The 22075-nt window shown below is 43.2% G+C and overlaps 3 protein-coding genes across 37 annotated transcripts in view; 2 read left to right on the top strand and 1 right to left on the bottom strand.

The window, feature by feature from the left end:
• The first annotated feature begins 1618 nt into the window (after positions 1-1618).
• LOC124188513 (SET and MYND domain-containing protein 4-like) lies at positions 1619-5196 on the top strand. Its single transcript, XM_046581197.1, has 8 exons — positions 1619-1896; positions 2236-2500; positions 2579-3164; positions 3557-3654; positions 3722-4130; positions 4210-4273; positions 4387-4430; positions 4503-5196. The coding sequence occupies exons 1-8, from the start codon at positions 1804-1806 to the stop codon at positions 5065-5067; spliced, it is 2124 nt and encodes a 707-aa protein (XP_046437153.1). The 5' UTR covers positions 1619-1803; the 3' UTR covers positions 5068-5196.
• LOC124188514 (formimidoyltransferase-cyclodeaminase-like) lies at positions 5103-8648 on the bottom strand. The gene is made up of 10 exons (XM_046581199.1): positions 8246-8648; positions 8055-8141; positions 7795-7891; positions 7189-7241; positions 6928-7095; positions 6269-6765; positions 6035-6176; positions 5813-5974; positions 5517-5684; positions 5103-5400 (listed from the first exon to the last, which is right to left on the bottom strand). The coding sequence occupies exons 1-10, from the start codon at positions 8297-8299 to the stop codon at positions 5221-5223; spliced, it is 1608 nt and encodes a 535-aa protein (XP_046437155.1). The 5' UTR covers positions 8300-8648; the 3' UTR covers positions 5103-5220.
• Positions 8649-10003: 1355 nt separating this feature from the next.
• LOC124188508 (basement membrane-specific heparan sulfate proteoglycan core protein-like) overlaps positions 10004-22075 on the top strand; it is a 60771-nt gene continuing 48699 nt past the window's right edge. For 25 of the 35 annotated variants that reach the window (XM_046581175.1, XM_046581168.1, XM_046581178.1 and 22 more), the window contains exons 1-2: positions 10004-10184; positions 10788-11455. In XM_046581175.1, the coding sequence (XP_046437131.1) occupies positions 11372-11455 (84 nt within the window). In that variant the 5' untranslated portion in view covers positions 10004-10184; positions 10788-11371. The remainder of the gene's footprint in view (positions 10185-10787; positions 11456-22075) is intronic. The other 10 variants (XM_046581188.1, XM_046581181.1, XM_046581192.1 and 7 more) reach the window with 1 other exon arrangement.

Here is a 22075-nt window from a genome sequence, read left to right as displayed (position 1 = left end):
TGGATGGTCTGCTTGATATTGTAATTCCATCAACTTTTGATTTGCTTTCAGAGAAAATTAGTATCCGTCATTTTAGTGAATTTTCCTTCTTTTCAAATTGAACGCTTAAAATTGTTGGATATTTTCTTATTTGTTTAAACTCATAAAGTCACGGATACTCTAGGCGTGGCTTTCAAAATGGACAAAGTTAGGATTTGAGAACCCATATTCAATAAGTCTCAGACTCAGAATTACCGCACCCGTCTCATTTAGACGATATCGTTTTTCTCAATTTATGCGCTAGGGATAATGTGTTTATCAAAATACGATTAATTATGAGCTTTTAAAAAAGTATCTGAGAACGTCTTTATGAACCCTGAACTTGGGTGTTGGCTCGATTTTCTCCAGTTTTACGACATTATTAAAAGCCATCGCATCGGAATTTTTATGGGCTATGATCCTATGTCTATCGAAATCAATCATCCCATTGAAAAATGTGAATGTTTTAATTCAAGTCATCTGTTGGCACCAAATCGAACTGATCAATAAAACCACATACGTGTTTAGAATCTCGCGAACGAAAAACAAAATAACCCGTTCAGTAATCGTGAATGCTCCGACGGATTCTCTCCATAATAATAAAAAAAAAATGACACGGCCCGTGATAACTGATTTATCTCGATCTGTAAAAATCAAAAGAAAAGGGGAACGGCAGCCCTGCCGAGGAGAGCAGGTGTCTATGAGGATGACTCAGCGCGGTCCTTGTCGTCCGGTTGGGCCGCACCCCTTTTACATAACAGGAACAAAGCGACGGCCAGCTAAACTGGAGCAAATAATGATCAGCCGACTGTATATAGGCAGCATTCGTGTCGTTTAGTGACTTTCATGTTGAAAGAAAATCTGAAATCAACAGCCGAGTAATCAAAAATAAAAATGGTGATGTGCATAATAAGCAGAAACAAATGAATAAATGAATAAATAAAGAATACGTTTTGTTTTTTCTTCTTTTCTTTTTTTATTTACGTCCATCCATAAAAATCGCCCAAATTGGATCGGTCGTTCGTCTTGTTGCCCGTCTCGATACATTTGATCCGCGCACGTATATAAACCCAACCTCTTTTTAATTGGGTTCACGGTTACGAATTTCCCCCCCCCCCCCAAGTCGATGCGGCTATCAGATGAATCTTATAACAATAAATCGTCCGCTGTTGCTGTTGTTGTTGTTGTAGTATAGCATATCATTTCCTTCTCTCATCTCTCTATATGCGCGTAAAATGTCCGAGTGATGTATAACCATTCGGCCTGTTTGGCTAAACAATAAATAAAACCATTCGATCTCTCTCTAGTCTCTACAGCTTCTAAAAAGATGATGACTTTTCGCCTGAAAAGATATCATCAACTTCGAAAGCAACTAAAAAGTCATTCTCTGCCGGCCATGGCGGTAGTTAAAGCAAAAAAAGGGATTCTTTTTTTTAAAAATAGAGAAAGAACACGACGACATTAGGACAGCAGCAGCAAAAGGGGAGAAGGCTGTAGCGTTCGCCGTTCAGGAAGGAAAAAAGCGCAAAGTAGGTCTCTGGCGGGGTGAACTATTTTTAACTTGTGATGGGGAAAGAGAAGAGAAGACCTGCGTCCCGACCAGCAGAGTGTCGAAGATTACTTTAGCAGTCTCTCCCCCGACCGAAAGTTTTGCCAACGACAAGCTCTCGTGTGTGTTTGTGCTGCACGTCTCAGCTTTCTCTTTTGTATTCAACACACACTATTTGTGATTTGCATTTGCATTTCTTAGAAAGAAGTAAGGAAAAAGAAAAAAAAGAGAACGGTATGGATGAAATTGATGGACTCGGTCAACTCACGGATTACCGCCGACTGTGTAGTGATCTCACTCTCCAGACCAAAAAGGAAGGATTCTTTAAGGTATATAAATGGCTTGACAGATATAAGGAATATATATTTTTCTTTTTAAACTTTACTTTGTATACTTTTTCCCTGAGAAATGTTATTCGTATCTCATTCAAAATGGGCCGCAGCACTATATATTCTTTCAATGGGGTTTTATACAACTGATTGCAATAATCTCGACTCATTTAACTTTGACCCGCCATTAACAAATTCCAACCGGCACGGGATTTAAAAAAAACTAGCCAACAGCTACACTCAAACTATAAAGCGATAAATTCTAATAAAAGTTATACCAGAACGAATGCTGATAATTAGTCGGGAATATTTCTCATTTTCCTTTGATGAACATTACAGGATTATCTTTCGGCGATTGTTGAACAAGTCAGCGATGAGGAGTTTGAAGGATTCACCAAACAGCAAACGGATCGCGATCGCGTGGTTTACTGCTGGACACTTCCGGCCCTACACAAAACGATGAAGAGCTTCCGGCCGTCGTACCGTGGCAAATCGGCCGACGAGTCGATCAAACGACGTGAGCAAGGCAACGAAGCTTTCAGGGAGAAAGATTATCGCAAAGCCCTGGTCATGTACAATCAGAGCGTCGTCTACGCTCCTTACAGTATAATAAAACGATAAATAATAATTATTCATTCAGTATATAACTACAAAGATAATGAGGGAATTGTTTTGCTTGAAGGTTCGTTACTGGAGAAAACGACTCTGGCATTGGCGCTGGCCAATCGCTCGGCCGTTCTGGTTCACTTGAAGGAATTCGCATTGGCCATCCGGGACATCCAGTTGTCGCTGCAGTCCAACTACCCGGAGAAACAACGGTACAAGCTGTACGATCGAATGGGCTACTGCCACCAACAGCTGGGCGAGACGGCCAAAGCCCGGCTGGCCTTCACCATCGCCTTGGATTGTCTCGAGGAAAGCGATCTGGAGCCAGCGGCGCTGGACAACTGGCGCCAAACTGTGGAAAAGAGTCGAGCTAAATTACCATCCAATAATCCATCAAACAGCAACAACAACAACAACAACAGCAACCACTCCACAGCCAATGCAAATGCCACCAACGCCTTGCCCGAATTGGTGTCCGGGGCCAATTCAAATATCCCCAATGCATCAAAGAGTCTGGCCATGGAAGTGGACGACAATTCGGGCCGGTATTACGTGGCAGCCGACGATATCAAACCGGGTCAGACGCTCGTCTGCGAGAAACCCTACGCTGCTTGTCTCCTTCCTGGAAAGTTCACCAGCCACTGCCATCATTGTTTCGTCAGGTATATATATAATACAACCGTATATACATGAGAGAAATCCATATCAAATAGAATCGACCGGAATAGCGGGGTCAAGCGTGCCGTCGAATCTCAAATCTGAATAATCTCTTTCATTTTCTAACCCCTCGACGTGATAATGTTGGGCGTAACAATATGAGGAAGCGGGGGGGAATGAACAAATTCCATCGATATTTAGATAATGTTATTCCATCACTAAAAGCTGATTGAATTCACTGACGGATCTCTATATGTAATAACAAGGCCGGTGCATGTAACATCCGCCTATAGCCCTATACTTGGCTTTGGCTGTTGTTGTTGTATAATGTTGTTTGAACAGCTCGTGATCAACGCCGAATAAATGTGTTGCATTTTGTTTCTTTCCCGAACGACAGATTGATCGCTCCGCTGGGATGCCTCACTTGCCGGGGGGTTTTCTATTGCAGCGTCGAGTGTCGTGATGAAGCCGCTTCGACTTACCACCAATACGAATGTAATTCATTTGATTGAATCTTTTCTATTTTGGTTTCATTTATTTTTCATCCAATTGAATGTCGCAGGTGGGATCATCGATTATATGATCGCCTCGGGTTCTTCGATCCTGTCCTGGATCGCCTTGAGGATTTTGACGAAAGGGAAGATGGAAGATTTCCTGGAGGCTCGCGAGGAGCTGGAAAAAGACGGAGACGGCGGGCGACTGCTCGCTTCCGCCCGGAATCCGGACAGTTACAGCGGCATTTATCATTTGGCTACGCTGTCCCACCTGCGGTCGGACAAGGACTTTTTCGACCGCACTTTTATGGCGCTGTTCCTCTTCCAGTGTCTCAGAGCTTCCGGTTACCTGCAGACGCGCTTCCGCTACGAAGAAGATTCCCTCAACATCACCGAGGACGAGATTTACTTCGCTTCTTTGCTCCTGCGGCACTTGCAGTTGCTCCAGTTCAACGCTCACGAAATCCACGAATTCGTGTAAAAATGATGACTTTCAAAATCAGTTATACATGTTTATAATTTGCTGATAATCATTTGGATTTCGTAAACCCGACAGGCAATTGAACGAAAAGAATATGAGAAGCACGAAAACGGTTTACATTGGCGTGGGCATTTATCCGGTGCGTTATCTCGTAACATGATGACGTTATCTGCATGGAATTGTTGTCGAATGCAACCAACATTTAAAAATGTTTATGACCATCGGACTGATATAATCTTTGAATATTTACAGACGGTCGCCTTTTTTAATCACAGCTGTCGACCGGATGTTGCGAGGTGCGTCATTAATCATCGACTTGACCTTTTCAATTTCCTGTCCAAAGTTTATTTTAAATGTGTTTTGTTCAGGTACTTCCTGGGAACGACGATGGTGATCACATCGACCCGTTGCGTCAAACGCGGCCAAATGGTGGCCGAGAACTACGGGCCGATTTTCACGCACAAGCATCTGACGGACCGCCAGCAGAGTTTGCAGGGCCGTTATTGGTTCAACTGCCAATGTCTGGCCTGCCAAAACGACTGGCCCGTCTACGACGGGATGACTGATATGGAAACGATCCTGACCTGCTGCCCGCTGTGTCGCGGGACCGTTCAATCCGTCAACGACTCCTACGCCCGCTGCCTCAAGTGCAAGAAGCAATCGCTGTGGGAGGCCATCCGCCGGCCGGTGGCGGAGATCACGACGCTCTACCAGACGGCCATGCGATTGATGGACCTGGGCCAAGTGGAAAAAGCCATCCGGGTCCTCGGCGTCTACATAGAAATGATGGAGACGCTGGTGGCAGACGTTCCGGTCCGTGAACTCCTCCTGGCGCAGGAAGCCCTCCGCCTCTGCCTGGGCACTTACGGGACCAAATACTGCGCCACTACCCATTTGACGATGAAAGCCGTGACCAACAACACGACGAAATAAATTTTATAATGGACAAGAGTGTCCAGCAGCTGCTGTTGCCAGTCAAAACTTTATTTTATTTGTTGTGGTTCTACAACATTTTTTTTTAGTACTACCGTCATATAAAATGGAAGTTGGCATTCAATGCAATTGCCTGGAAATTGTTTTATTGGGTCATCCCCTTTTATCCAGGACGTCCAGCACCTGTCGGCATTGAGCGCGGGCCTTTTCCACCAGTCGATCGATCGTTTGACGCGTTTCCACTTTGTACGTTTCGTCTTTGATGTTCGACAAGTTAATGATGACGTTGTCGCCGGCCGACTGGACGGCCGTCTTCAAGCACCGGGCCGCCACCTAAAGAAAAAAGGAAACAACAAACCATCCATCACCGACCGTGTCATTACACAACCCGTTTCCAACCGTAACGAGGTCATAGATTCGCCCCGCTCTTTTGTTTTTTAAAAAAATACCTGCAGATCAGATTTACAGTTGATGTTGCCGACGGCGGCCATCTGGACCAGCGTGTCCCAGACAGTGTCGACATGTTTGGCCAAGTTGAGCGGGACGTTAATGGCCTGGCGCAATCCGGCATCCATGGCGGATTCCCTTCCAGCCTCCGGTGACAGTTTCATAGCGTTCTGTCCTCCCCGCCGAAAGGAATTTTCAAAATAATGGTTTCAACTTTTTGTTTTCTCTCCGAATTTGTCAGTGGCACCCGTTAATTTACTACGCCATTAAATCGAGTATAGACAAACAAAACACAGACCATGTAGTCGTTGAAAGCGTCCGTATCGGCGTCGATCATCGGAACCGAGTGAATCATGGCGTTGTACAGCGGCGGCAACAGCTGCCGGATCGTTTCATCCACATCCTCAAATTGGCGTTTGCCGTAAGTCATTTGGCCGACCATGGTCGACAAGCCGCAACCCTACAACAACAACTTTTTATTTTTAAAAAATAAAGATAGAAGTGAAAAATTAAAACATACCAGTCCAGCTAAAAGGGCGGCGACCGAACCTCCTCCGGGTGCCGAAGTCCGGGCTCCGACGCTCAGGACAAACTTTTCAACGGACAGCCGGGCAAGAGGACCGACATTGATGATGTCCATTCGATACTCGATGATCCTCTCCCTTATAAGGACAAATGGGCACGTGTGTATCTTATTTCCATCGTTAAAAAAGAAGAAAAAGGTAAAAATGAATTTAGACTGGGTCATTTATACTTTGGGTTGAAGGGATGAAGAGCGGCCAGACCGAGGCGGTCGATGGCTAGCCGGACTCGTTGCTCTTCTTCCAGGACCATCAACTTCTCTTTTTGGACGTAATAGTCGGCCGCTTGGAGGATGGCCTTGAGTGGGATGAGGCCGACAATCTCCGAGCCGGTGATGGCCACGTTGAGTTGGCCGGCGTCCTTGCGTGCCTCCTCATAGGCCGTGTGAATGGGCGTGACATCGTGATCGGTCAAGTTGAGAGATATTTGAGCGATCTGAGCCTCTTCCAGCCACCAGCCGATGCCCTGGACAGCCTTGAGACGGCCCGGCTCGTTAGGGCCTCTGCCCTGCTCACGCAAATTCAGAGCGATGCGATGAGCCTGCTCCTTGGTGCCCAGCACGTTGACGTTGAAGGCGATCAGGAATTTTCGGACGCCCGTCGCCGTGGCGCCCCAACGTGAAACGAATTCAGACGGGCCGAAATCCGGCATCCACTCTTCCTTGTTTATCTTTTTGTTTAACGGCGATAAATTATTCATTAGACGTGTGTACATAAGAGTTACAACCAATCCATCATCAATCACACACACAGACAAAATAAACTTGACTCACATGAAACTGAATAACATTAATAAATGGGGGAAATTTGTTTTGGGGGTTTTTCTATTTACTTTCTGGCTGATTGCCTCGTACTCGCCGGCCCGGATTTGAGGCAAAGTGACCCGATGAGCTCCTTTTTCGGCCGCCATTCCGTACAGGTAAACGGGCACCGAAAGTTCAGTGGCCAGACGACGTCCAAACTCCTTGGCGCACCGAATGCAATCCTCAACATCGACCCCCTGTTTAAGAAGAACACAGCCCCAAATTGTGTCAATGAATCTTCATTTAGTTACCAAACGGCCAACTAATAAAACAGATTTGATGGGTTTTACCTGGACGGGGATGAAAGGACAGACGTCTAGGGCTCCCATGCGAGGATGTTCACCTGTTGTTTTCACGAGTGAGTCAGATTAAATTGGTTTGCAAGTCGGTCACAGGCCAACTATTTTCTTTGCCTTTGACAACGACCGAAATAAAAGCCAAGAAGACGGGGAAACTCATTTCTAATAGTCTGAAAGGAGAGATGGTGAAAAAAAAGTCGAGACCCGCTATACGGCGTGAGCATTCGTCACGAATGACAGGCTCATTTATCAGCCCGCGTTCATGTCGCCCCCCTACAGAACCCCAACGTCTTCGACGTCCATTGGCGCCGGTCGTCCATGTGTTTGTCTTTTCAAACGTTTCAATCTTTATTAGTCAAACAATACAGCGTCGTTTTCTTTCTTATTTTTAAAAAGAACGAAAATGAAGAAGATACGGAAGTCGATTTCCCATTGAAAGAAAAAATATTTTTGACCTATGGGCAGCACAGATAAGAGAAATGGATGTGTATGAAAGATTGAAAGAAAAACGAGCCTGGCAGGTTTTGTACAGCCCTGCTATACTATCTCTATAGCCTACGTTTATAATATTCTATATTATTATATAGTTTGTGTTACCTTTGTGGCGAGCCATGTCGATCAATTGATAAGCGACACGACTGGCGGCCAAAGCGGCTTCAACCACGTCCGATGGCGAGCCCACGAACGTGTAAACCTGTAACCCACGTAAAACAAAAAAGAACAAATTCCCATTTTCTTTTGTTTTTTTCACTTGTCGGTAAAATATGAGTAAGTATACAGGTAATGCTATACACGATATTCGATCGAGTGGCAAGTAAATAATCAGCCGATAGTAACAAATCGATTAGAAAACAAACCGTCCGGTTGGTTGAAGTTCCAGGATCGACATCGAGCAGCGAGACGTTGGTTACCGAGCGAATGGCAGCCGATATGGCTTCGATGATCTGTGATTATTTACATGAAACGAGACAATTTTGGTTGGTAAAAAGAAAAAAAAAACCCAGCAAGATATTATTATTTTTGAGGCGAATATCTGATGCCAACTAACCTGCGGGTCACGACCCTCGGAGAAATTCGGGACGCACTCGACGATTTTCGACATGATGTTCTCTCGCAGCGACGACGACAAACAAGAACCAGAGAAATCAAATATTATCTCAGTGAGTAGAAACCCAATAATAATCAAGACGACGACTACCAAGCAGTCGAGTCAGCAAATACAACTGAACCGACTACGTCGTAAGCAACAACTTGACTGACCAAAGCTGGGTGGTTGTTTTTTTTCTTATTTTCTCTCCTTATTCTCGTCTCTTCATCCACATTTTCGCCATTTAAATGTTTTCCTTCGACTTTCTCTCGTTTCTTCTTCTTCTTCACTTGTGTATCGTCGAGAGATTTCTCTGTAAACTGCCGAAGAAGAATTCCCAGCATAATAAAAGAAGACAACTAAACGACCTTCAAGTTTTAATGGTCGCCCTAAGGCCTTGTTTTGCACCAGTAAAAACGCTTTTCTCTTTTTATTTTTTTCCCTTTTGGTAAACAACAACAACACAACGAAACGTTTTCTCTTTCGTCTAGCATGAGCCCAGACGAGGAAAGATCAAATATTTGTGCGAAAATGTTCCCGGCCCAGTGTTGTCGGCGTGAGTTGTTGTTGCCTCCTGGCGCCGATTTGGACATCGTCGTCGTCGGTCGTTGCACCGTTTTCACGCAAACAAACACACACGGGGCCGAAGATTTTGTGTGTTTTGTTGGGTTGGTGCTGCTGGACTGTTGCACCGATAGGTGGCGAAAGGTTTGTTGTTTTTCTTTTCCTTTCGTCCACTGAAAATTAAAATAAATTAGAAAAATCTTTTTTCTCATTTCAGAATCTCGTCGAAAGAGAAAAAACAAAAACAGTTGGGCTATCGATGAAAAACTGACGACGGGCGATGAAATTCCATCCGTGTGGTTTTTTTTTTTTCTTTTTTTGTTTGTTATCCCCAATGGTCCCGCGCCAATTCCAAAGACTCAACAAATCGTCACGACACGACCGACCCCGGACCATTTGAATCGCCATCAGGGCAAAGATGGACGACGTTCGTTTTCTCCTCCAACAGTTACCAGGAATTTGTTTATTTGGTTATATTTGATATTTCGTCTATTTAAAAAAAAAAAAATAAAATGTCGTAAAAATTAGGAGAAAATGAAGAAAAGTCGTTTTGTCGGTCGCCAAAAAGGTATACAGACTGTATACATGGGCGTTAAGCAAGTCGACGGTGGTGGTGGTGGCACGCCTAGTTGATTTGCACAAGCGAAAGAGAGAAAAGACGGAAAAAAGAGAACCAAGGACACGAGGTCTGGAATATACCGGAAGTGACGATAAGAGAACACCGGCGTGTACATGAACATGACGTCTTGCTTGACCCCCCTCTCGCCTTTGAAGACCATTTCTCTTTTGTGTTGAACCTGTGAGAGCAACTCCTCCATTACATCTCTCAAAAAGGTGAGTTGACTTTTGGTCAAAAGGACGACAGACGACACATTGACAAAGGCAAGAAAAACTGAAAAAGATGTTCGCGCCCATTTGTGGTGGGTGTCCATTTTCTGTGCCAAAACGCTCGAGAGAACATTTCTTCTTCTTCTGCTCTGAAAACTTCTCGAGGGCTGCTGCTGTATCTTATTCAAATGATTTTGTTAAGAATCAAGAAAAAGTAAAACCGATTTTTTAAGATGCGGATAGGCTCCTCCCCCTTTTTTGGGTCTTCCCTCTCACTTTTTCCCACTGATTATGGCGCCGCGTGTTGCCGAAGCCAAGTCCATCCGTTGGCCACTCGAGTTCAGTCGTTCGCCTCCCTTCGCTGCGTGAGGATTCGACGATCCACCCGTCGCCGTTTTCTTGTCTTCCCTCCCCCCTTCTTTTTTCGTTTTTATGTTTGAGACTTCACAAAATATTTAAATTTTCCGATTTTTGTCAACGTCACGTTTCGAGACCAGGAGATCCACCGGTGAGATTTGAACCTCAATATTCATAGACTCGTGTTAATGAGATTCTTTTTATTCAAATTATACCGGCCATCTTTTTTTGGAGGGAAAAATTGGTTCTTCTTCTTTGCATATTGTATTACTCTTGTGTGTGTTGGTTGGTTGGTTTCGTTTAAAGAAAAAAAGAGTTTTGGTCCAATAAAAGCAACCGGCTTTCACCCGCATCTTATGGTGAAATGAATCAATGTCATGATGCATCTACGTTTAGTAGTTTTCTGAGATTTTCAGGAGGAACTCGTGTCCGACCACTTGTTGTTGGCTACCGTCTTGGAAACGTTTCACGACATTTTCCAATTCCATTTTCTAAAATCTTGAAATTGTTTTCCTTTTGTTTTGATTTAAAAAGAAAAATTACTAAACGTATAGTAAACCGGTTGTTTGGGGGGAGACAAAACCACACGAAACGCGTGTGCGTCCAACAGACTGAAACGAAAACCATTTTAAAAACCGCTCGTACTTTTGTGTGTGTGTTCTTCACTTACCTATTTATATATATAAAACTGTGGTTGTCCCATTTTTTGGGTTGTAATGATTACATGATCATTTTTTGTTGCTCATCTGGACAGGTTCGTTGGTTGTGTTCAAGCCTTTGGACGGGAGGACCCCTCCTCGGCTGTGGGATCTTTTTCTATCCCCCCCACCGATTTGAATTTGTTGGGCAGAAGAAGAAAAAGGACAGACGGAGTGTGTATGTGTCGTGTGCCCAGTGGTGTCTCTTCTTGTATATGTGTGATTGTGTGTTGTGTGTGTGAGTGTCCAAGTGATTGATTGTCGGTGACACCTGAGGAGAAGAATCGAATCTTTCCCCTTCATCGCACCTTTTTCTTTGACATTTTTTCTTCCCCCCCTTATTTCTCGTGTGAGATTTTTTGGAACGGACCGAATTTTTTGAGACTTGAAAAACCCGTTCTCTGTGACTTTGTGTTGTGAAATTTTGGGGAACAAGTGGCTAAAAACGTCTCCGATTTCGTTCCCTTTTGAATTATCTCGACGTTTGACGTCGTGGTGCTAACACACACACACACACACGACCCAGGAGTGAACGGAAAACAATCAATTGGTGAGGGCGTGTTGGTTGGACCCACGTGTATCTGTGGTGGAGTCCATCCGCCTCCATTTTCTTCTGACCACTACAACGACCGATCCGAGGATGAAGAAATCAACTGCTATTGCCATCATCGGCGTGGGCCTTTTGGTTGGGATGATGGCCGCCATCGACGCTTCGAATCCACAGGTAAGTCCTTTTTTCCACTTAATATCGTGCGTGAGTTTGTCGACCGATTTTCAAAGGAAAACGGAAAATTGAAAAATGCTTTCACCGTTTTGAATAGTTATTTTTTTCTACCGGGCGTGAGATTAGACGCTCCAAAAAGGAGCGAAAAAGTAGTTTCATCATCACGTTGAGGAGGAGTTTTACCTATCAGGGACTCTAGTCAGTCGAATAAATGGGGATGAATCAAAGTCGTGGACGTAGCATTATTATTGTGTTGATGTTATTGTGCGTGTGTCTGTGATGGATGATGATGATGAACACTCTCGAAGCTCAAAAAGAAAAAAAGAGTTTCGTCCAGTGGAAACGGGTTTTTCTTATTATTTCGGGATTTCCACAGTTGAGTAAACCTCCTTCGCGTGTTTTTTACCTTTTTAATTTGACCCCGTTCGTCAATTTCTACCTGCATCACTGATGTCCGAGTCCTCAGTGTGACATCTCCGTGTATATCTTGTACACTTATCCGATTTTTGTTGGGACGGAATAACTTAAAATGGACGTTCGGGAGTGTGAAGAGATTCGACAGCAGCACAAGCCACACAGACACATTCTAGACTGAATTACCTTTTTCGGGGATCATTTCCATCTATTGCGACTACTCGACCATATACATCTACATACCCCAGGATCCCATATACTGAATAATATTAATATTTATTATTCAAGTGTAGCTATAGTTTAGTGTACTATACAGTTGCTTTGCTGTGGCCCAGGGTCTCCCCGTATTTGGTCATGTGTCATGGCTCGCTTCATGTGCTGCTGGTTCGACTACTCTCTCTTCTTCTTCGTGTCTGATGCCATCAACCTCCTTTTCTCCTCTTCTTCCCACTTTTTATCAGGCTCTTCTCTTTGCGCGTTGCCGCTCACCACCACAGACTCTTCAATATTATTTACTGGTGGTGGCCGTCGTCTAGAAAGTGGTTGAGTCATGTTTCACCAGTCTACTCTTTTACCTCGTTCTTCCTTCCTGATTGGATATTCCCATTTTATTTGAGAACTGCCATTTTTGTTTTTAAATTCTGAACTTTTGGGAGGACTATGGCAATCTCATCCGATTTCCTCGTCATCGCAAAAGAGTGCCATTTGATATAGCTTCACCTGTGGTGTCTGGAGGACTTTTTATTCCGGAGGGATTATTCAATCACGTAAAGGGCGGGTGGAGGTTAAACATAGGCGGAGGCGACGACAATACTTTTTTTCTTTTTCTTGTAATGTTTCGATGATGATTTCGTAATCCTTTTTATATTTGGGAAAACATTTGATGATGTATTGATGGGATGAAAGGAATCACAAAAGGAATTTTTTCTCTTTCCCGGCTCAAACGTCTTTGTGTATTGCGCCGGGAGTGAATTGAGATTTATGACTCGGTCGTCTGCATCACTGGCGGACCGAAAATAGACGATGGGCCATGAGGTAAAAGGTTATCGCGTTTAGGCTTGCGGCGGAGCTGCTCTCACCACTATATAGATTGAAGAAATCCTGTTTTTTTTTTAATTCGCAGACAAAAGAAGCGATGACGATTTCGTGTTTAAATTCGTCTTGTGATTCATATCGGAAGCGTTATCGTCCCTGGCCTCTTTTTTACCATTGGTTGATTCAATTATTTTTCGCCGCCGCTTCTTCTTCTTATCACCGTCTTATCTTTTTTATTTTTGAATTTTTCAGATATGAATTTAGAAAAAAAACAAATCTAAAATAAAAATAAGAATGTCTGTGCATGGCGCCTTTCGCTAAAGATATTCGTGAACGTGACTGAATGGGGGAACGAACGGAACGCTCTTGGGTCGTTTGTGTGTTCCTTGTCCCATTTCTTCGTTAACTTCTTTTGATATTTATTTTATTCTTTTTTCACGGTGACGATTGTTTGCAACCAACAAGTCGGAAATCGAATGAACGACGCCAGAAAGTATTAAAACAAAAAAATCACGTGGAAGAACCCATCAAAGTCTCCAAAAATGAAATGGGAATAAAATAAATTTCAAGTTGAACAACTGAAACGGAATGTAGACCGAAGGAACGAACGAACCAACGACCGATGGATGAGATGGATATTATTTATACTCCCACTGCCACTAGTGGCACTCTTGTATACAAGAATAGAATTAGGATTTTTTGTTTTCATTTTATTTTTGTTGTTGTTTTGGGGGTTTTATTTTTCTTACGAGTTCCGTGTCGGGAGAGAGAGAGAGGAAGAAGGGGCGTGGTCGGAATTTTGGTTGCAGAGCACGAAGTGTGTCTAGATGCGGAGGATGTGGACGAGACGACAGCCAGCGGTCACGGCTCCAATTAGCTGTCTTTGTGTAGAACAAAAGAGAATGAAATTGATTTCTGTAATTCTTTGAATGGGAATTTTTTCGAATGTCGGACATGTTGAAAACAGTGTCGTGTCTAATTGTCCAATAGAAAATAGTCTGGCGCTTTAATTGAATTGATGACGACTGACCCCCGGACATGACACGTCATTCAACAATGCCACCCATTCATTTCCCAGCCATTTCTTTTTCCGTTGTCCTGCCTGTCGTGACTGTTGGATGGACGGCTGAAAAAAAAGAACAAATATGAAAAGGACGGACAGGAGAGGGGGGAGAAATCGCAGTCGCATGGTAGAAATGGAGGATGGACACCATTTGGATGGGCCACAAAAGAAAAGAAAGGAGGACAGAAAGACAAAAAAAAAGAGGCAGATCTAAACAAATATTGTTCTAGCAGAGAGTCCGTCCCGTCCGTCGTCGTGTTTCTGTGGCTGTTAAAATGATGATGTAGGCCTAGGGACAGCAGTCGACTGTAAAAAAAGAAGACGAGAGAGAAAATAGAAAAGAAGAAGATGTAGATAAGGAAAGGTAAAAAGTTAGGAACACACACGGTAGAGAAATAAAAAGAAAAAGGGTTTGGTTATTTTCTTTTTTCTTTAGGATAGAAGGTACGACTGGGCTGGGCCAGCCCGTCATGATGAATATGAAAGAACCATCACCTTGAGGCCATTTTTTTCCCTTTTTTTGATTCAAAAATGGAGATAATTCACGCGTGAATAGTCAATGAGGCAAATGGGGTTTTCTAGTTAGATCCTACACGCGTGCATCTGGCGTCATCATGCCATCAACAACAACATTGGCACGGACCGGTCAAAGAAGTTGGTTTCGTCCCTTAAACGGTACAACAACAGCAGGTGATTTTTCACCTTTTTTTCCCCAATCGTTAACAGTTCCCCCCTAAAAAAATCAGAGATAAAACTAAGATTAGAGTGCCATCATCTCTTCGCCGTTGTTTCTTTTACTTTTTCGGTGAGTGTATCAGGTTTTAGCTTATAGGTAAGATCTTGTGTGTTACAAGAAGGGTAGAAAAAAAGGCCGTCACAAGTCCCCCCCCTCGTTTTTTCTCTTTTTCTTTTAAACGGCCCATAACTAACAACAATCGAGAAAGGTACAAGAGCTAGGAAAGAACGCCCCTCGGCTTATATATACATCCGAAAATATTCATTTTCCCTCCACACGAAAAAATAGAAAAAAAAAACGACTGGGAAATTCTCTTATAACGTGGAATGATGGCGAACGAACGAACGAAGAGCGCAAAAGAGTGTCAGATAACAACCTTATACAAGTTATTTCAATAGGGCAGAGCTCTCCCAAAGACATATGACGCGCTGGCCGGTCGATTATGTAAAAAACCAACTGGCCCCTTTTTTTGGGTGAAAATATAATGAATAGCATATTTCTCTCTTCTTTTGAGGTCTGAATCTCATCAAGGCGAAATTGAATTGAGCAATTTTATTTTTTGATGAAAGAAGGGATGAAATGTGTGTTGCCAGAGTTTGTTGGAGAGACTAAAAATATCCGATTTCAGACGCTCGCGTGTAAATAGGCGACGAGTGACTGATGATTATTGTTATAACTGTGTATACGTGGACGGCTTCTTCAGGTGGCGTCCTATTCACGTCGTGAATATTATTACCCTGCGCCATTTTGACACATTTAAAAAATATTCCCGTGTTTTTTTGGGTCTTGTTCAAATGTTTGAAACCTCAAGTAGTTTGCGAGTGCCGCAGAGAAATTTTTCGTCTTGTTTGGCTCATCAAACAGCAGCAAATTCCTACTGGCTGGATCTTCTCCTCTGTCTGTGCTTGTCTTTTGTTTGTTAAGACGGGAAGTTTTTTAAGTGTTGCAGTTGCCGAGAAACCGGGCGGGAATGGCCGGAGTGGAGGCCAATGTTTCGAGGTTATTCCTTTCCTTTTTTCTTTGAATTGGGTGTGTGTGTGTGTGTGTGTATGTCTGCATGTGTGTGCAATAAAGCAAAGAAACAAATGCGAAACATCGTCGCCAGCCCTGGCTATTTATTTGCATAGAGATAGCGCGTCGGTCTTCTTCTTGTTCTAAGTTCTAACCGCCGCCGCCGCCTGGTGTATACACACAACAGATATACAAGAGTTGTACAGCAAGACGGAGCAAGTCCCAGTTGTTGTATGTCGCCGTCTATTTTGGAAACAGAAGAGAAAAGAGTGACGCAATCCGTCCTCTTAGTTTCCTTGCCTTTTCTTTCTCTGCGTCTGAGCGCAACTGTCCGCGACTGATTCTGGCGCGACGGCCAATGATTCGTCATCCGATCAACAGCCCAGCCACGCAGAGTTAAGAGCCAAGTGTTTTTTTTTTTTTTTTGCGGCCGCAGATTCTGTGGCGGGGGGCTGTACACACTGTTTTGCATGTCCTGTTTAGTCATCACTTGATTATAGCCTCAAGTAGGCAGCAGTAAAAGAAAGAAAGAGGATAATAATAATCAAAAAAAGGGGAAAAGAAACTTTTTGACAGTCGCTCGATTATGTCTTAATTCCTTTTTTTCTTTTGCGTGTCTAATGTACCTACACGCATTAGCCCCCAGAAGGTATACTCGGTGTGTTGTAGGGTATGCGCCAACGTACTAGCTATAGGTGTACATTTCAGGACTGTAAGAAACTTGTTACAAAGAGAGAGAAAAAGAGGTTCATGCTGCGTTTTGGGTAACTTAATATTTTTCTACCGGATAGCGAGCAGCAGGTTCCTCTCGTCCCGCGGCTTTTGTTGTTTCCAAGACATAAATGCATCGAGTTGTGTGATTCCCAACCGGCGCCGTTGTCGTTCTTCCATATTTCATGGCGACATGTCCCGTTTTTCTTTTTGGGTGTCGACCATCCAGAATTTGGTTGAACAGCTCAGGCTGTTTTCTTAAAACATGTAAATTTTCTTATCTGGTGGCTAGAAAGCACACATTACAAGGCAGGATTGTTGTATGAAAATTTCCACACTCTGATGTATTACGTCAATCATTTGATGACCTGATTATGTGTCAGTGCATCAAACGGAGACGGGTGGGAGGGAGAGTGAAACTGGTTCCAGTTGTTCATTTTCTGGTGAAGTCTTTTTATTTATTTTTTCGTCTTCCATTTCAACCTGTAAAATGCAAATGAAGAGAAATAAGATGTAAGCGTCATTGAATGAGACTGCGCATAGCTGGAAGGTAGGAACCAAGTTGCGTGACCTTTCCCGTACGTGTAATAATCATAAACAATCTCTATAAACTGCCAGTCGATTTGTGTGTACGGATTGGCACAGCACGTGAACAAGAAATCCTTGGAAGGTGATATGACACCATCCTTCCTGTGAATATTAGATGCAACAGCTGGTTGGTGATTCATTTCCATTGTTGGAGTCCCGACCGTAAAAGATGCTGAATCTTTGTTAGAGCTTTTCGGCGCAAACAACAGGATACATTGGATATAAGTGTCGAGCTCTCTCTCTCCCCATTCTTTCCCAATCAATGAAATGGAGGAAAGGGAAATCAAAAGATAGAAAGATGATAGGCTAGGGTACTTTGTGTGGCCCATCATTTTCATATCACTAACCGCGGCACCTCTTTTTTCTCCATTTGAATATCTGTTTGGAAGGATTTTTTTAAATTTTATTATTTGGTGGGTTTGCAGCTGTGGTTTTGTGATTGACGCAGAATCAGTCAAATATTTAATTGATTTATCAGGAACCTTTGGTCGTTTCAACCTTTCCTCCGTCTCACATATTTGCCGCCGTTCGTGATGTTTATTTAAAAAAAGAAATAAACTCTAAAGTCTAAACCCGTTGGGTTGATTGAGCCTATCTCCAGGTTAAATATTAATAGAAAAGTGAGAAAACAGTAAAAGATTGTGGCCAGGGGCTGGTTACGGTTCAGCCAAGTGGCCGGTTTTATACGGCGCCAATGATGACTGTAGAGGGGGGACCATGTCACTCCCATTACAGGAATTTGATGTGCTCCTGTCGACAACAGCCGGATCTTTTTTTCTGATGTCTCTCGTTGCTTTCCTTTTGGTTGGAACGTATAATCATCCCAAATAGTCAATGAACGGCAGCGGTTTGTAGCTCTCTCTTTCACGCGTGATACTCAGTAAGGAGGGTGGAGTAGGAGGAGGGTATGTCTCCTTCTTTTAGAGTTCATCAGGAGCAACAGGAGGAGCTGGAAAACAACAAAAAAATCTCGTCTTTTTTTCTCCCCTTGAATTTTCCAGGAGTTTGTTTCGACATACCGCGGTGTTTTGTCTTTCACTTTCTGTGGGGATCCTCCTACACGAAGTGAATCTTGTACAGGAGGAGAGACGGACAGGCTATATAACGTTAACACACGAGGCGAAAAGAGACATGGAGCAATCAGACAAGCAGAGACGAGAGAGAGGTAAAGGCTCTTTTTTACTGTCTGTACTGGAGCGGCTTTCGGGACATCGGTGGGGTGTCTATTTTCAGCCGCCCCTGCTGCACGCTGGGACCAGTGAGATTTGAACTGGCCGTCGAGATGTTGGGCAGGGCAGGAGTCTATAGAGGGGGAGAGATTCTTCTTTTCAATTTTGACAGACGGCCGCGCGGCGGTCGATGACTTTCCATTCCGTTTCATTCCCATTCCATTCATATTTGTTGACTTTCTGGGACGGATGTGGGCTCTCTCTCCATTCAGAAAGGAAGGAAGGATCTAAACTTTTGGCTCCTAAATGTAGAGCAGTATTGGCGGTCATTTATTATAGGGTGGAGAAGACGTTAAATTACCTAAGAAATCGATACGATTCAAGAAAAGGAACGTGTAAAATCACATGCTGCCCTGATTTTAGTCGTGAGAAGGGGTCGGATGGAAATTCAAATTGGATTAAAAACATGAAATCGAAGAAGAAAATTTAGGAAAGTGGAAAAATAAAAAATACGAAACCATTTAGCTAAAGAGGTTCCACACCACCCACTGATCACAAGAATTACGTGGCCCATACAAGAACAGGCAAAAGTGTTTTAGCTTATTACATCTACAGTTTTCATTTCATTATTCACAGACGAGACAACCTTTTTTGAAAGGTGGGGTTTCCCTCTTTTCCGGACTTGATTTCCATCCAATTTGCCATTTTTTTTTTTCGTTTACCATTTGGACGAGGGGAAAATAGAGAAAGACTATCGTGGCGCGGATTACAGACCCTTCGTACTCACAAGGTATTGAAGTGGAACGGGGGGCCTTGGTCGATATCAACTGGGCCTGCAAAGATTTTTAAAAAAGGCAGCTGTTTTTGTTTTCATAATTTTATTTAAAAGTAAAAATTCTTTTCTTGATGGAAAAAAAGTTTTTTTTTTTTTCTTCTTCCTCCCGAGGTTGTTAGCGCTCTGGTCGTTTTTCTTTTCCGTTCGTGATGCGCTTTTCCGCGTTGCTATTTTCAGACGACTCGAATGGGGCTTCTTCCTTTTTTCCGATTTTCTTCCCTGCGAGAGATTTCCCCCTCAGAAGCGGAGAATTCACAGGATACGGTCAATATGAAATAGAGCCCATTCGTCTCGAATCGTTATGACTTAACCTGTTCCGCCCCTAGATAGACGCGTACACCCCGTCGGGTTCAAGGTATGGAGAGGCTCCTTGATAATAAAATGTGGAATGAAAATGGTCTATACTTTATGTAGACATAATTTTCACTTGTGGATATGAGTTAAGTGACGGCCGAAGCGGAAAAAATTTGGGAAGAAGGTGAAATGTGTTGGGTCGTTGTCACTTTCTCCGAGCGTGGCTAATCGCGGCCGAAATTGTGAGGCAGCTGTGAGCTCCTTGCATCATTGATGAATGACCTTTTCGTCCCATGTTGAGCCTTTGCTTCCCATTTGTCTCTTCTGTCCTCTCCTCTAATTTATGTAGGGAAAATAAAAGATGTTTCCCTATTTTTCTTTCCCAACTTCAACTTCCTTCTTTCCTATTTTCGGTGTATTTTCACTTTTGGACGTCGTCGACAAAATTCTTCAACGAAAACATCAACATACGCACAATCCCCTTGCCCTCAGAAACATCATCAACACTGGGCGCCCAACTAAATGGAAGCTCATCAACGAATGGGCCGAGGGAAGTAGAAAGATGCTGGACGATGACGGCCTTTTTGGCCTGTCAGTAAAGAAAATAACAAGAAAAAGAAAGGCTCCAACTATCTGAGACAAGTTTTAAAAAGAAAAGGCAAAAATGTAAAAGATTTGTTTAGGCATATTTTGGTATTTGTCCATCACATTCGACCGACACTCGAAAAATCTGGGAAATGGTTTCGAGTGGTCGATTGGAAATTGGATTATCATTTAAAGGAGGTGGAATATCGAAGCGACGACAGGGAGGACGAAGACACGATCACGTTAGGGCAAAAAGTCTAAAGGTGCATCTACGACGTACATGGCAAAATGTGGGCGAGACTCTGTTTCATGTTTAGTCGCTCGACACTTTGAAGGATTCACCTATCGCGTTACTTTAACACGACGAGTTCAAAGTCTTTTTCCAAATTTGTCTTTTCTTGGATTTCGGGATTCTTGAATTTTTTAATTCTTTCCCCCTTTTCTTTTGTCCGATTGTGAGGGTAGAATAGTTGCCCTGATTGCATCTGCTAACCCTATCTCTATAGTTAATATAATAAAATAGAAGGGTCATAACTATGGCATCCCTCGGCTCTAGCTTTGTGCTCTAGCAATTAGCTATTGCGCTGCGCAGAGAGACGGGGGCAACGCCCATCTGGCAGCCTACCACTTGAAAAAAGAGACGGCAGACCTCCTCCCAGTCGCGATCCTTTTCAACCCGAAAGAGAGAGAACAAAAAAAGATTAACTGTGCCAGGGTAGAAAACAACAGAAGACTGGGCACAACACAATAAGGTGATCTGAATAAGATAAAGAAGAATGTGGATTGTGTTGTGTTGTAGGTCCTATATATATATAACGAGTCATGGAAAGTCAAATTCCGGTAGATTATAGCGGTCGATATGGTAGAACTACGTGACACTCACCTCACCCTTTTTTACTTTTTACTTTTTCAAATATCTTATCGGTCATTTTGTGGTGGAAACAACTAAAATTTAATTAAATCCAGCGCCGTCTAAAAGCTTTAAAAGTGTTGACTTTCAACTTGGAAGAGGACGGCCTTTTTGACGATCGTCTATGGGTGAAATTGTGTTTTTATTAACTTTTACTTGTTTTTCTCTAAACTTCATGCGCGCGTGACGTGACTTGATTATTCATACAGGGATTTGTCTATCTCTCTACAACTGCGCCCCCTATCGGCTGGGTAGATCAGGAAATGGTGGAAATGTTGTGCGGGGTAACGATGTAGAGAAATAACACTAAAAAGGAGAACCGTCGTTCATTGTTGGTTCGTTGTTGTTGTTGTCGTCTTTTACACGGGCGCTTCGGCAGCGACAGGACGCCAAGAGCGCGCGTGCTCACGCTGACGTCGTATTCATTTCCATCTGATTTACACACGAAGAGTCCGGGCGAAATGGGAAGGAGAACAAGGTAGGGCCGGGCTAGCTAGAATAAGGAGCCGATTGAGAGAAAAAGTCTTCTTGTCTAGTCCTTACCTGATGGCCATGGGATGGGCGGTTGCTGCTGCTGCTGCTCTCACCTTAAACGAGCCAGACTTTTAGTGTGTAATAGACGAATGGGAATAGATACTTTCATCAGCATTCTCGCCCGTAGGTCATGCAACTTGTATCAAAATATCAAGAGGCTATAGACGATAAATTGACGCAAAGAAGGAAGGAATAATAAATTATACGTACCTATATGTACAATGGGCAGCAGGGCTCCAGGAGCCAGCCAGCCAGGAGGGCAAGAAGATGTTGTTTTTTTTAAAGAGAGAGTTTGGAGTTGCAGAGCCGAGGACGCGCTTCCAGCAGGTCTTTTTAAATAGTTTTTTTTAGACTACGGATGTATACACGTATTCATGCAAATGTTCTTCTTCTTCTTCTTTGGCGGGGTGACCGCCGGGATAGCGTTGAATCACCTTCGATGCGGTCACCAACCAAACAAAATAGTTAAACAAGATGAAGAAAGAAATACAACGGGAGGTTGTATACACGTCCCTTTCGGGGGTTCATTAAAACACGCTTTTCTTTTTTACTTTATTTTTGAGGGAAAATAAAAATGACATGGAAAAGAAAGATGCCAAACGACAAAGAAATGACCAGACGAAACTTGTTGAGTCTTTTTTTTTTTTCGTCTTCTGAATTTTTCTGGTGAAACAAATAACTGCCAGAAAAATCACTGGAATCCTTGAGAAAGAGATGGAGAGAGAGCTGGTTATG

This window comes from Daphnia pulex, chromosome 2 (assembly GCF_021134715.1).
Source record: "Daphnia pulex isolate KAP4 chromosome 2, ASM2113471v1".
NCBI lineage: Eukaryota > Metazoa > Arthropoda > Branchiopoda > Diplostraca > Daphniidae > Daphnia > Daphnia pulex.
This window is presented reverse-complemented; position numbering and strand designations above follow the sequence as displayed.

Excerpts from the sequence above, each read along its gene's own strand:
- LOC124188514 (XM_046581199.1), bottom strand. The coding sequence starts at position 8,299 with ATGTCGAAAATCGTCGAGTGCGTCCCGAATTTCTCCGAGGGTCGTGAC. Across the intron at positions 7,892-8,054 it reads GAACTTCAACCAACCGGACG|GTTTACACGTTCGTGGGCTC; the intron begins GTTTGTTTTCTA and ends CGTGGGTTACAG. Across the intron at positions 5,401-5,516 it reads ACTGTAAATCTGATCTGCAG|GTGGCGGCCCGGTGCTTGAA; the intron begins GTATTTTTTTAA and ends TTTTTTCTTTAG.
- LOC124188513 (XM_046581197.1), top strand. The coding sequence starts at position 1,804 with ATGGATGAAATTGATGGACTCGGTCAACTCACGGATTACCGCCGACTG. Across the intron at positions 3,655-3,721 it reads GACTTACCACCAATACGAAT|GTGGGATCATCGATTATATG; the intron begins GTAATTCATTTG and ends TGAATGTCGCAG. Across the intron at positions 4,131-4,209 it reads CACGAAATCCACGAATTCGT|GCAATTGAACGAAAAGAATA; the intron begins GTAAAAATGATG and ends TAAACCCGACAG.